The sequence below is a fragment of the Solanum verrucosum genome, unplaced genomic scaffold, assembly GCF_900185275.1.
Source record: "Solanum verrucosum unplaced genomic scaffold, falcon-dt-bn FXZP01000112.1, whole genome shotgun sequence".
NCBI classification, from domain to species: domain Eukaryota; kingdom Viridiplantae; phylum Streptophyta; class Magnoliopsida; order Solanales; family Solanaceae; genus Solanum; species Solanum verrucosum.
Window position 1 is genome coordinate 2,297,966 of NW_026020441.1, and position 13,014 is coordinate 2,310,979.

General features: G+C 32.2%; 2 protein-coding genes and 1 non-coding gene across 3 annotated transcripts; 1 reads left to right on the plus strand and 2 right to left on the minus strand.

Moving 5' to 3' along the window:
* Positions 1-404: 404 nt before the first annotated feature.
* On the minus strand, positions 405-2,006 carry LOC125808443 (aquaporin PIP1-1). Its single transcript, XM_049488143.1, has 4 exons — positions 1,601-2,006; positions 1,094-1,389; positions 864-1,004; positions 405-654 (listed from the first exon to the last, which is right to left on the minus strand). The coding sequence occupies exons 1-4, from the start codon at positions 1,929-1,931 to the stop codon at positions 562-564; spliced, it is 861 nt and encodes a 286-aa protein (XP_049344100.1). The 5' UTR covers positions 1,932-2,006; the 3' UTR covers positions 405-561.
* Positions 2,007-7,180: 5,174 nt separating this feature from the next.
* On the plus strand, positions 7,181-7,251 carry TRNAG-GCC (transfer RNA glycine (anticodon GCC)). The gene has a single exon. It is a non-coding gene; the product is annotated as a tRNA-Gly (tRNA).
* A 1,418-nt stretch (positions 7,252-8,669) lies between these two features.
* On the minus strand, positions 8,670-11,712 carry LOC125808469 (protein yippee-like). The gene is made up of 5 exons (XM_049488173.1): positions 11,538-11,712; positions 10,574-10,617; positions 9,233-9,341; positions 9,090-9,145; positions 8,670-9,002 (listed from the first exon to the last, which is right to left on the minus strand). The coding sequence occupies exons 1-5, from the start codon at positions 11,631-11,633 to the stop codon at positions 8,918-8,920; spliced, it is 390 nt and encodes a 129-aa protein (XP_049344130.1). The 5' UTR covers positions 11,634-11,712; the 3' UTR covers positions 8,670-8,917.
* Between the last annotated feature and the right edge of the window lie 1,302 nt (positions 11,713-13,014).

Consider the following 13,014-nt stretch of genomic DNA (forward strand, 5'->3'; position numbering starts at 1 on the left):
GTATTTTATTTTTGGTAGGTGATTTTTTATGCCTTATAAGGCATAATTTGTGGCATACAAATTTTCTGTTGTATTTTTTTTTTTTTTGGTAGGTGATGAACTTGTAAGGCATAATGTTTTCAGATTGAACTTTTGTCTCAGTGTCTTGGAAATTTTACCTTGTAAGTCATAACTTATGAATTACTAATTTCTTAAGACATAATTTTCTGAAACTGAACTTATACCTTGTCAAGACATAACTTGTGTCTTGTGTTTTATTTTTATTTTTTATTTATGTACAGGGTATCTCCGCCCATCTTTTTATTAGTTGAAGTGATAGAGAACATCCGAAAATAAAAGGATTGGTGCTAAATGACCCAAAGAGAAGGAAAAGGCAAGGTAGTTTTTATTGGGCCCATGAGCATGCATGTTCTGTTATGGACTTGAATGAAAAGCAAAAGTCCATTTAAAACATATGCCGCAAATTACATACATTCTTCTACTTATAGAGTAGTAAATACATAGATACAAAACAAAAGACAAATAAGGAAAATGGGTACATAATGATTGAATTCAGATACTTCATTTGGACTTGAATGGGATTGCCCTGATCACAACTTGGTGGTATAGAGCCGCTAGAGCTGCCCCAATGAATGGTCCAACCCAGAATATCCACTGTACCAAAACCACAAATAATAATCACATGCATGTTACAAAACTTAATTAATTCCAGCTAGCTAACACTTGCATGCATGTTCTGGATTTAACTTTGATAGCATAAAATTACTTTAAAATGTAATTAGAAGTATCCACATTCTCAATAAATAAATGAATTTTTGAGTATTATGAAGATAAAAAGAGGAAAGAAATTTATAAATACGTACGTGGTCATTCCATGCGTGTTCATTGTTATAGATGACGGCTGCACCAAGACTCCTAGCTGGGTTAATTCCAGTTCCAGTGATTGGAATTGTAGCCAAATGCACTAGGAACACCGCAAATCCAATAGGCAATGGTGCCAAAATCTGTGTTATGTATTTTAATTACATCAATATTAATTTCAACGAACACACAATACTTATATACATTGATATTATTGCCCAGCAGTACTTACAGGGACATGGGAATCACGAGCACTACGTTTGGCATCAGTAGCAGAGAAAACAGTGTAGACGAGAACAAATGTGCCGATTATTTCAGCGCCCAGGCCATCACCCTTTGTGTAACCAACATTAACAACATTGGCTCCGCCGCCCTTAGTTTGGTAAAGTGTCTTTCCAAACGCTTTGACAACACCAGCACCGCAGATGGCTCCAAGGCACTGCATCACCATGTAGAATACTGCCCTTGTCAACGATAATTTCCTCGCTAAGAAAAGCCCAAATGTCACTGCCGGATTTATATGGCCCCCTGCACAACAATAACAACCAATTGATCAATTCATCTAACATCCCAATAAATTTATTCTGATTCAGATGGAGAAATGCACTGGAGTACCGATGTCTATTATGCACCCGAATTTATTTATATATGGACTATGGTAATGTTCATCTATTACCAAAACAAGTAATTTATGGATATTATTAGATTAGCAGGGCCGGGCCGAGTAGTGACTATGTACCTGAAATGCCGGCAGTACAGTAGACTAAGGCAAAGATCATGCCACCAAAAGCCCAAGCAATACCTTGAATTCCAACAGTTGAACATTTGGAATCGGATTTGGAAACCCCCATGACGGTTAAAACAGTGATATAAAGGAAGAGGAAAGTGGCCACGAATTCAGCAATTCCAGCACGATAAAAGGACCAGGACATCAATTCCCCTGGCTCAAACAGGGGAGCTGGTGGTGGCTCCTTGTAATCCTTGTCTTGACTCTGTGCTGCTATCCCAATTGCTTGCCTCTCTGAGTATTTGTTTGCACCCAATCTTACATCCTCTTCTCTATGCTCCATTTCTATTATGATCAACAAAAAGAAAAGTAATCTCAATTCTTATTTTCTTTACAACTGATGGAAGTGAGTGAGTGAGTGAGTGAGTGAATGAAAGGGGGTGGGTTTATAGTATTTACATTTTTTAGTAGGCCCCCCGGTGAGGAGCATTAATGGTTTAAGTTTCATTATCATTGTGACCGACCATTCATAATTCAGCAATTTGAATCATTATTCTTTTCATGCGGATAGGTGTTGAGTACTACAAAACAGTGTTATTTAAAAAAAATATAAATAAATAATTGTATTGTGGAAGGAGACGTTGGGTTTTAGGATTTGGCAATGTTAGGGCAACTTTAATTAGTACTTTTTTGAATAGTTAGATCCTAGTTGGCAAAAGGATGTCCATATGAGATACAACGTTTATTTGATAATGGGACCAGTCGGCCACCGCCCAATTTGGTTCTGTGGTGGAAATGGAAATACGGCCTAATGCCAATTTCTGATACCACACCTAACACTTCTGACTTGAGTTACCACTTACCACCCATTTATTTGTCACTCCAACTTGGGCGATTTTCCCCAAACTGTAATGCTCCGGTACGATTTTTTATTTTTCAGTGTCGGTAGATTTTGTGAAGAGTAAAGATCACGTTTTGTTTGTATTTATCTTGGAGGGACACATGGCCAAAACTTGTTTGTTTCATTTTTACAAATACCCAAATTCACTGCATTTAGTCAAAGATACAGAAACCAGAACGTTGTGGAATCACCTAGCATCATGTTTGTTGAGCCAATTTTGTCAACCATGTGCCTAGCATATATCACCGTTATAAACGACTTGAATGTTTCACCTAAGGTTTTAAATTTGAATCACAAGTATGAAGAAAATTACGTTGGAAGCATCACTACTAAATAGGTCATGTAGTGCGCAATCTAAATTTAGTTAGGACTTCAATGCGACTCCAAACACCATGTGAGAAATAAAAATAATAATTAATTTAGCAAAATAAATAAATATACGAGTTGTCTTTGAAAGTTGCAAAGAGTTTCATAAACACAGTAAAATTAACTTTTTACATAAGATCCCTTGGTCTTTGGTTTAGGTTCTAAAAATGTTGAGAAAGCGAAACCTTTGAGAAAAAGCAGCTAATACTGCACTTTTTTAGACCACAAAATATTGGTCGATTAATTTTTAGTTAGGTCCACAGTCTATTTCTAAAATTTTGATATTAGAGTTGGGCTATTTCTAGATGTGCTTTAATTGATTTCCGACCCCTACCTTATACATTATTTAAGATCCAAACATTAAATTCTAGGCGTGGAAGAGGATATTTGTTCCTACATAAGTGTGATAAATGAGAAATTGATCTCTTTAATTTATATAATTTTGGACAATCTTATATTATAAGTTTAATTTTTAAAATTGGATGAGCTACAAAATCCAATCTTGTAGCGAAAATTTCAAAAATAGCAACTATAATAAACATAATAAGGCTATATAGTTATAGTTTTAATAATATTGCTTAATAGTTATAGTTCTATTTACTATGGAAGTTACGATTTGTATATTTCGCACAGTCAGTATACTACGCTTGCCGATTTGTATATTTCGCTTGTGAGTATACAGATAGGGTAAGTATATACAAATTATGTATTCATATATTTAGGAATTTTTAGAACTCCGATTATATATCTTGTCAATATACAAACATGGTAATTTATTGTGAAATTTTCATAAATCGTATACAAATAACTTCGGTAAGCATATATAAATTCTGAATTTATACAATCAGGAGCCAAATTATACAAAATTATGATATATACAATCAGACGAATTATACAACGTAGGTGAATTATACAAACTAAATGAATAGCAAGATTTGAGGGAACTATGTCGGCAAATCACAATTTTTTCAAAACATTAGTTATAACATTTAATATCGTTTAAATAATTGTGATTTTTCAAAACAATAGCTATAACATTTAATATCGTTTAAATATTTATTATTCTGCACAATTTTCCCTTTTTTCAATCATCTTTTACTATGTTATTAATCTTTGTTAACAGATGGATTTCTAACTAAAACAAATTATAGGGTGAGAAGACAACAATAATAAAATTATGAACTATTGTCTCATTTATACTCGAGTTTACGTTCGTTCTTTTGCGAGCCAATGATTGATCTTTGCCAAATAAAATGGAATTTCTACGCTGGCGTCTGTAAAATGACCAAAAGAACACTGGAATACGTAGAATACAAAACTAAATAAATAATCATGCATGTAGCATGATAAGATCCTCCTTGTCCTTACCATTGGAACAATTATGGTTTAAGTATTACTATTGTTCACTTTTATATATCTGCTATATTAAAATTTGATGTTTATTTTATATATGTTCAATTTAGAAATGATTAAGAGACACCACTTGTTTATGTTAGTCAATCAAAAAATGATATATTAATGATAAAATTTATGTTTCATATTGTAATGTATCAATATTAAGTTTAATTAGTGGATACACTAAATCCTAATTTTGTTCATTATTTGAGTAGTTGTAATTATATGATGTTATAAAATATATAATGTATAAAATGTTGTAATATGCTTAGTTGTGCATTAGTCACAAGATTTCATGTCATTGATACAAAAAAAATGTTCAATAGTGTATCAGTCAAAATTTATATTATTCAATGTGTATCTGATACATTAGTATCATATTAAATGATGTATCAGTCAAAATTTGTACTAGTCACTGTGTATTAGATGCATTATATCCAATTTTAATATATAAGTATTAGATACAAAAGTTTTGGTTACTGATAAGCATAAACAAGTGATATAACATGTAAGTATTAGTGTGATTTTGTTTTGAATTATAATGTATCTTCTTTATTTTTATAATGTATCTTCTGCATTTTAAAGGGACTGTGAATTGTTTGTAGCTGCATTTGCTGAGTTCCTTAGCGATGAAATTCATATTACATCCAATGATTTCCTATTAGATTATATCCATACACGATATGCAGCCCTATTAAAGAAGTTCGGTATCGAAAAGGCCAAGGTAGGATATGTTAATGAAAATGAGGATCCATCAAAGCCTAAGAGTCAATTCACATTTGGTTAATGTTGAATAGAGATTATCTATCAGGACACCTTTTTAGAGTGTTATGGTGTTTAAGATACATTAGCTCTAGTTTTAGAGTGTTTGTTTTATTGTTTTAAGATACTTCTTTCTACTCAAGTATTAGAGTGTTTCTCTAAAAACTTGTTTATTTTTACTTCAACTTTCATTATATTTAGTTTTTATTTACAATATGAATTGTCTTATACATTTGTCTTATATAATCTGATACAAAAATGTCATAAAATTAAGTATCAGATTCATTCGTGCATACACATACAAAATTCTTTTTTCACATTAGTTCTAGTTAGTTGCTGACACATTTAACACCTAACCAATACAATGTACTCGATAACTTGATTGTTGATTCATTCATGTATATACTTGATAACTTGTAGTTAGTTGTTGATTCCTTCATACTGATAAATTGGACACTTAGTTGTAGTTAGTTGCTGATTCATTCATGTATTCAATTGATAACTTGATTCTTATTTATTGTGATACATTTATAGATACACTTTATTTCAGCTTACATACACCATTTTTTTCACAACTTTATTATATCAGATATATTATTATCAACTGTAAAATAATCAAAAAATGTATCTTATCAACTTGAAATCTTCCACAATTGCATATTATCTTTCAAGGCAAACAATGTATCTTCTTCTAGAATCATAGACTGAATAAAGAAACTTGGATGATGCAACAACCTGTTAACATTAAAAAATTAGTGAAACATTCCATAAACCAGTTATTTCTATGTATCAATCACAAACAACAAGACAACTAACTTATACTTAATATCTGATACAAAATATAAATATAATATGATACATACCCTCATTGTCGAATATTTTGATGTTTTTACAACAAATTACATGTATAATGTATCATCTATAAAATACAGTATTTCACAAACACAATAAGATACAAAAATAGTAATATATCATGCTAAATATTTGGTCATGATACAAGATCTGATATATATTAACTATCACACAGTAATGTGTTGAACTCTAAGCAAACATTTTACGTGTAAAATTTAATTATTTAATGTATCTAATTAATAGGAATACAATACTTATCAATTTATACGAGATACCTAAATACTAATGTATCGCGATTGATCTAGTCATCTCGAAAATACAAATAAAAAATCGAATTAATAACATAATATATTTAATTCAATACCTCTACTGTCAGATCTATTTTACGTTGAAATTAAAGTTCTGGTCTATTTTATACATTGCGAATCCAGTCTCATGTTTTTTTTCAGATTACTGAATGTTAGATCTATTTTATTTTTTTCAGATTCATGAATGTCTTAGTAAAATCAAAATATTCATAATGTATCTTCTCAAAAAATTTGATAATTGTGAATCAAATTGAAATCTTCGACGAACTGGGAGAAGAAATTGGAAATCCATCATTTCTGTATCATTCATAACTCACCTCGTTTTCCCAAATTCCTGAATGTCTCAACAAAATAGAAATATTCACCACATATCAGCTATTGTTTTAGACTATTTTGAATCTATTACGATTTGGGTGAGAATTGAGAGAAGAAAATTTGAATTGTTTGAAGCTGAGCGGATTTGGAAGAAAATTCAAAGAAATTTTTTTGATTTTTTTGAAGTTGGGCAGATTTAGAAAAGAATTGAGAAAATAAAATTTGAATTTTGAATTGATTGAAACAGCGTAAATGAATTTGCTTAAATGTATCGAATCTAATATATCCCGCTTTTGCTATGTATCAGGATAACACTAATTTTGAGAAATTTTTATAAATTAAAAAAAATAGAAATAGGATGTAATTTGCTCCTTACACTATGAAATTTATGTAAATTATAAAATGTTCCACACCAAAAAAAGTTGTTTATGTGATTTCTATTACTTTCAAAAATTCATAATAAAACTATAAGATATTATTTGTTTATGAAGAATAATTTGGATGCGCAAAATTTGAACTTCATTTCCTGCTACAAGCATAAGTGACCTCAACTTCAAAACATGATTACTTAATGACATTTTGAATACCAAAATTTCAGAAATTTGGGCCTGTTCATTCAATTCTAACTACTCTCATATATTTTGTTTAATATCTATTGCGGTGTAACATAAGCAAATAGATAAATATCAAGTAGCATCAGTGGTCCAGTGGTAGAATAGTACCCTGCCATGATACAGATCCGGGTTCGATTCCCGGCTGGTGCATTATTGGGTTAGCTGTGAAGATAAAGTCTGCGCTCAATGTGGTGATTTGGGTCTCCGCACTCATCCGACTAAACATGGTGATAGTTGCACATAGGGGTGTCAAATGAGTGGATTAGGTTGAAATAGGAGTCGGGTTGGGTCTTTGACCCGGCCAATTTGATCCGATTAATCTCAATAATTTAACTTATTGATATTTAACTTTTATAATCACAATTTTGAATTTCAGCTCAAGATATTTTTTTTAAAAGTAACAAATTGATAGATAAATCCTAAAAGATGTTAAATAGATAATAATTCATACCTTCAATTTAATCAATTATTTAAAGATGATTTTATCAAATCGGAAGTATGCATGATCATAACGAAGTTGTGAAGTTTTGCTATAGAGAAGGTCGGAAAACACTAACTCACGTTTTTATATTAAGTTTGTCCGTACTTAGTCATAATGTAAAATATTTGACCAGAGAACCCCAAAGGAGATTTTTCCAAGACTTGGGGTTTTTCTCTCTTGAGGTAAGTGCTTTCCGTTCATTCATTTCTTCCATAATTCGGTTTCCTCCCAGAACTGATAAAAATATCCATAGGATTTTATCCATTGAAACCTAGGGTTATTGTTTTGATGGCACAACATGTGGGGCAGGTTAATTATGAATGATTTTTAATTCTAGTCCATTAAATTATGTCTTTCTAGTATAGAATTATGAACCTAGCCTACCTAGAAACCCCATAAAATTGATTCTTTGAGCATATGAATTGCTCAACAATAGTTAATGAGGTTGAAATAGTAATCTAGTTATTACAAAGAAAGTGTCCGCTATAGTGAAACACTAGCAGATTTTCATATTCGATTTCCCATTTCCAAATTTCTACTGACTCTTGACCCACAAAGATCTACACAAGGGTACTATAGCCCTAAACAACTATAATGACGGAATAGGTCATTACACAGCTGCTGAATAATCTTAATTGTAGCCAAATAGTTGTTATCTACTAGAACTTTGTTGAGGGAGAGTTTTCCTTGTCATTTTTTTCGATAAAACAACAAAGCCATGATTATCAAACAAAATAGCTAGTTTTGGACATCATTCTGTTTGGGGTAAGGTGCTAATTTTTTAAGCTTTTGTTGTTTGCAGAACTATGTAGTATGGTTCGATAACTGCCTTGATATAAATATTGAGGCTTTATGGAAAATCTCTTATTTTCTGAACAGGTAGACCTAAATGGTCTATGAGAGTCATTCAGGGAGGATATGGGATGGTTATGATAAGGGCAAAGTAGACGGCAAATCAATTTATAGTCTTGGTTTTATTTAAAAAATTCATGTCCAGACTACTTGCTTGACTAATACTTGCATAAGTAATATCTGCATAACTAATACCCACATAACTCTATCCAGCTACCAAACAACTATGGAAAGATCGAAGCAATGAAAGCAGAGTGGTTGCTACTAGTAATGTATTGTCATTGCAAACAAATACAAGCAGATGGTTATATTAGTTTGCAACAACACATGACTGCTTCCATATTATCATACACAATAGAGGACAAGCTTAAAGAAGTTGTAGTAGCTTAAGCTATTCAAGAATCCAATGGTCCATAAAGAACTAATAGGGTGGTGGGTTAAAGAATGTACATTTTTGGATAGATTTTTTGTTCTGAATGGTGATCAAACATCATCAGCATCACTTCCTGCAACATGAGTATCATGACTAGCCCAGTAATGGCTTCCATCAGGTCCAGTAATCTTAAACCTGTTAAGTATAAAAGAAAGTACCCCAGTGGGGACTTATGATATGTTCCTAACTCAATTTTAAAGAAAATTGAAGTAATCAACTGACCGCTCAAGCACTGATTTTCCTTCTTTGTACTTTTGGCTCTTCTCATGGGCGGTCTCCTGAAAAGAATTGTTATATTAGGAACAACTAAAACTTCTAGCAACTGCCAAACGACAATGTATAGCATTTTATCACTCCATACTCACATATTTCCATCCAACAATTGACCCACAACAGACGCAGAAAATGTCTGCCACAGTGTGCATACCAGTCATCATCATTCTATTTTCTATCTCGCCAGAAGTGACATTCACCCTGTCAAAAGAAAAAAAAGGCATATAGAATATACAAAACTATAAAGTGCATTACCATTTTGTATGTTTCTGCTAAATGACAAAATGAAATGAAGAGATTTGAGAAGAGCAGAACTCTTGAACAAGAAAGCAATCAAGTTGAGCATAATATATGTATTTCAGCCATGTAACTATTGTAATGCTGCTACCAAGTGGAAAATAACCCAAGTCAAGTAAGAATTTATTCAATATATTGATGTGTTAATATTTGTACTCCTGGAAAATACACTCAAAAATACACGATATAATAGTCTGGTAAAATCCCCACTAGATTTTATAGTGATTCCAATAGATTAAATTTTGGTGCTAATTTTATAGTCAATGACACAAATGTATGAATATATACATATAAAGTACCATGTCTTTAACAAACTAAACCTACAAGGTATAGCCTACCTTGTTCAACTTTTCATGTGCACTCAAATATTCTAGGTTGGTTATGAGTTATGACCTTTCCATAATAATAATGACTCAGAACTAATAACAAAATCAAAGATCCTAAGAGCAATGTCAATGACACAAATGTATGAAGATATAAATATAAAGTACCATGTCTTTAACAAACTAAACCTACAGGGTATAGCCTGCCTTGTACACAACTTTTCATGTGCACTCAAATATTCTAGGTTGGTTGTGACCTTCCATAATAATAATGACTCGGAGCTAATAACAAAATCAAAGATCCTGAGAGCTATGTGACCCACGTAGAGTAAAAGCCGAATAATTTGCACATACTCCAGTTGTGCTCAACTTTTGAAAAACAAATCTTTTTTCATATCAAATCATGAAAATTTTGGCTAACTACTACCAACATGAATTCTTCAATACTTCATTTTTTTCACTTTCTAGTTTAACAGTGTCCTCCACACCAGTAAAAGAAGGGGTGGAAGTTAAATAAGAGGATTTAAATGGTAGCCTTTTTCATCTTTCTGTACCAGAGGTATGGATTAGCTTGACCGTAGTAATATCATTGTTCATCTAACCAAGCTACAAATAACTCATGTCCCATCAATGCCAAAAAAAGCTTAACAACAATCAGAGGAAATAAATGGTAATTCATACTCTAACAAGAATAAAACCAATAGAAGTTGTAAGTTGCACTTGTGATTTTCATGCTGCAAGTTTAAAGATTAGACATGTGAAAATGTCACAAACATATCTGATGATTGAATGTGCAGAATCAAAGAAACTTACACTTTACTGAAAAGGTATGCCTTCCCATGTCTGCTGTGGAAAGACTGAAGGAAAGATCAGAAGGAAAACATAGAGTTAGATAACTTCATGACTCAGAATGACTACATACATTATTTAGGGGTTGAAACAAGAATGTAACATAAACTTCAATATAATTAATTGCGGAATTAACATTTCACTCCATTCAAAAGCATTTGAATTTTCTAAGAAAGAGTAGTTTCAAAGCTCCAACATTTGAAAATGTGCTCTGATTTTATGCTATAGAAGTCATATGGAATTCTTCATAGGACAGACCTACAAAGCCAACTTATATAACAAAGAAAGTCATGAATGCACATTACAATGAAATTGAGCAAAATAAAGTGACCAAACAAGCACCAAATTGATCAAAATATAGAAAATAGATCAATCCCAAGATCTGATCAATGGACTGGGCATAACAATAATAGTTTGAAATATTGAAGTCACTAGCACAGAGACATGGAACAAATGGAAAATGTCAATCAAGTATACTCCAAGTATCAGACTCAACAAACAACTCCTCTAATTCATAACTGGATTAAGCAGGACTATTGTACGGTATGTTATCAGCAATACTAACTACTATTTTTTTTTAAAAAATCACAAAGAATGCTCATACAATCCCTTTTAATCCAAAACCAGCAACTCCACAAAACCCAGTTCTTTGATGCTAAAAAATTCATCTCCTTTAGGGAAAAATTACTCAACTGAGACATTCTTCACTCACATAGCTGATTTAAAGTAGCCAATTTTTATATACATCTAAAATTACTTAAACAGACCAACAACAATCTCTAACAAGTTCTAGAAACGAAACCGAAACCACCGATCAAGCCAAAGATTGTATTTTTACAACGAAATAAATCTAAATCAAAATTAAAAAGATCTCAATTTCAAGAAATCACAATAACAGAGTGATCAAACAGAAAAGATGGAGGAAAACCTTGGAAACAATGTTTTCAGAAAGGGCAAGATGAGTTCCACAGTGCTTGCAGCTGTAGATCTTGCCTTCAAGAGTCAACACAAATAATCTCCCCATCAAAGATTTTTGAGATCACAAGAAAATTGAAGAACCAAAATGGAAAAGGACTTGTCCAACAAGGGGTAATAGTTTTTGTTTCGGCTGAAAGATAGTAAGTAACGTCAAGAAAAGGGAAAGGATTCAATGTGTGAGGGACCTTTGAATAATTTAATGCTACTTGCTTTTTTTCTTTTTAGTCCATTTAAAAAATGAAAAATATCCTTAAATTAAGTGAAATAATAAAAATGTTATTATTTTATGAACAAAATTACCGTGCAGTCAATATTTTGGTACAAATACCCTTATTGCGTTGATAATTTGGTCCAAAAATGGCCTATAATTACTAAATAGGAAGGCCGAGCAGGCTGTCATATTATAAGTAATTATGTACCTGGCAGTACAGTAGACCAAGGCAAAGATCATGCCACCAAAAGCCCAAGCAACGCCTTGAATTCCAACAGTTGAACATTTGGAATCGGATTTAGAAACGCCCAAGACGGTTAAAACAGTGATATAAAGGAAGAAGAAAGTAGCCACAAACTCAGCAATTCCAGCACGACCAGGACATCAATTCCCCTGGTTCAAACAGGGGAGCTGGTGGTGGCTCTTTGTAATCCTTGTCTTGACTCTGTGCTGCTATCCCAATTGCTTGCCTCTCCGAGTATTTGTTACCACCTAATCTCACATCCTCTTCTCTATTGTGATCAACAAAAAGAAAAGTAATCTCAATTCCTATTTTCTTTACAATTTGATGGGAGTTAGTGAGTGAGTGAATGAATGAAAGGGGGTGGGTTTATTATTATATTATATTTACATTTTTGAGTAGGCTAAAGGGGCCCCCGGTGAGGAGCATTAAAGGTGTTGAGTACTACAAAACAGTGTTATTTTTTTTAAATAAATAAATAAATAAATAATTGTATTGTGGAAGGGGTTTTAGGATTTGGCCGTATGTGTTAATGTAGGGTAACTTTAATTAGTACTTTTTTGCATAGTTAGATCCTAGTTGGCACAAAGATGTCCATATGAGATACATACAACGTTTATTTAATAATAACGGAAAAGGGTCATATTTGTCCTTGTACTCTTAGAAAGGGGTCATATTTACCCTTTGTTATATTTTTTTGATATATTTGTCCCTACCATCCTACTTTGGGCATATATTTGCCCTTGTACAGTTAACTTATCATGACACCATTTTTATAAGCCTACGTGGCTCCATGTGTATATACATTTATTATAATAAAAAAATTACTTTCTATTTAGTATTATATTCGACCCATTTAGTAAAATTCGACCCAACCATTAACCCGATTCTAATATCCACTCTCTCATATCACTTTACCCATTAAAATAGAGATAATACAGAGACAACGGTCTTCAGTTTTCTCCCGTCGCTCGT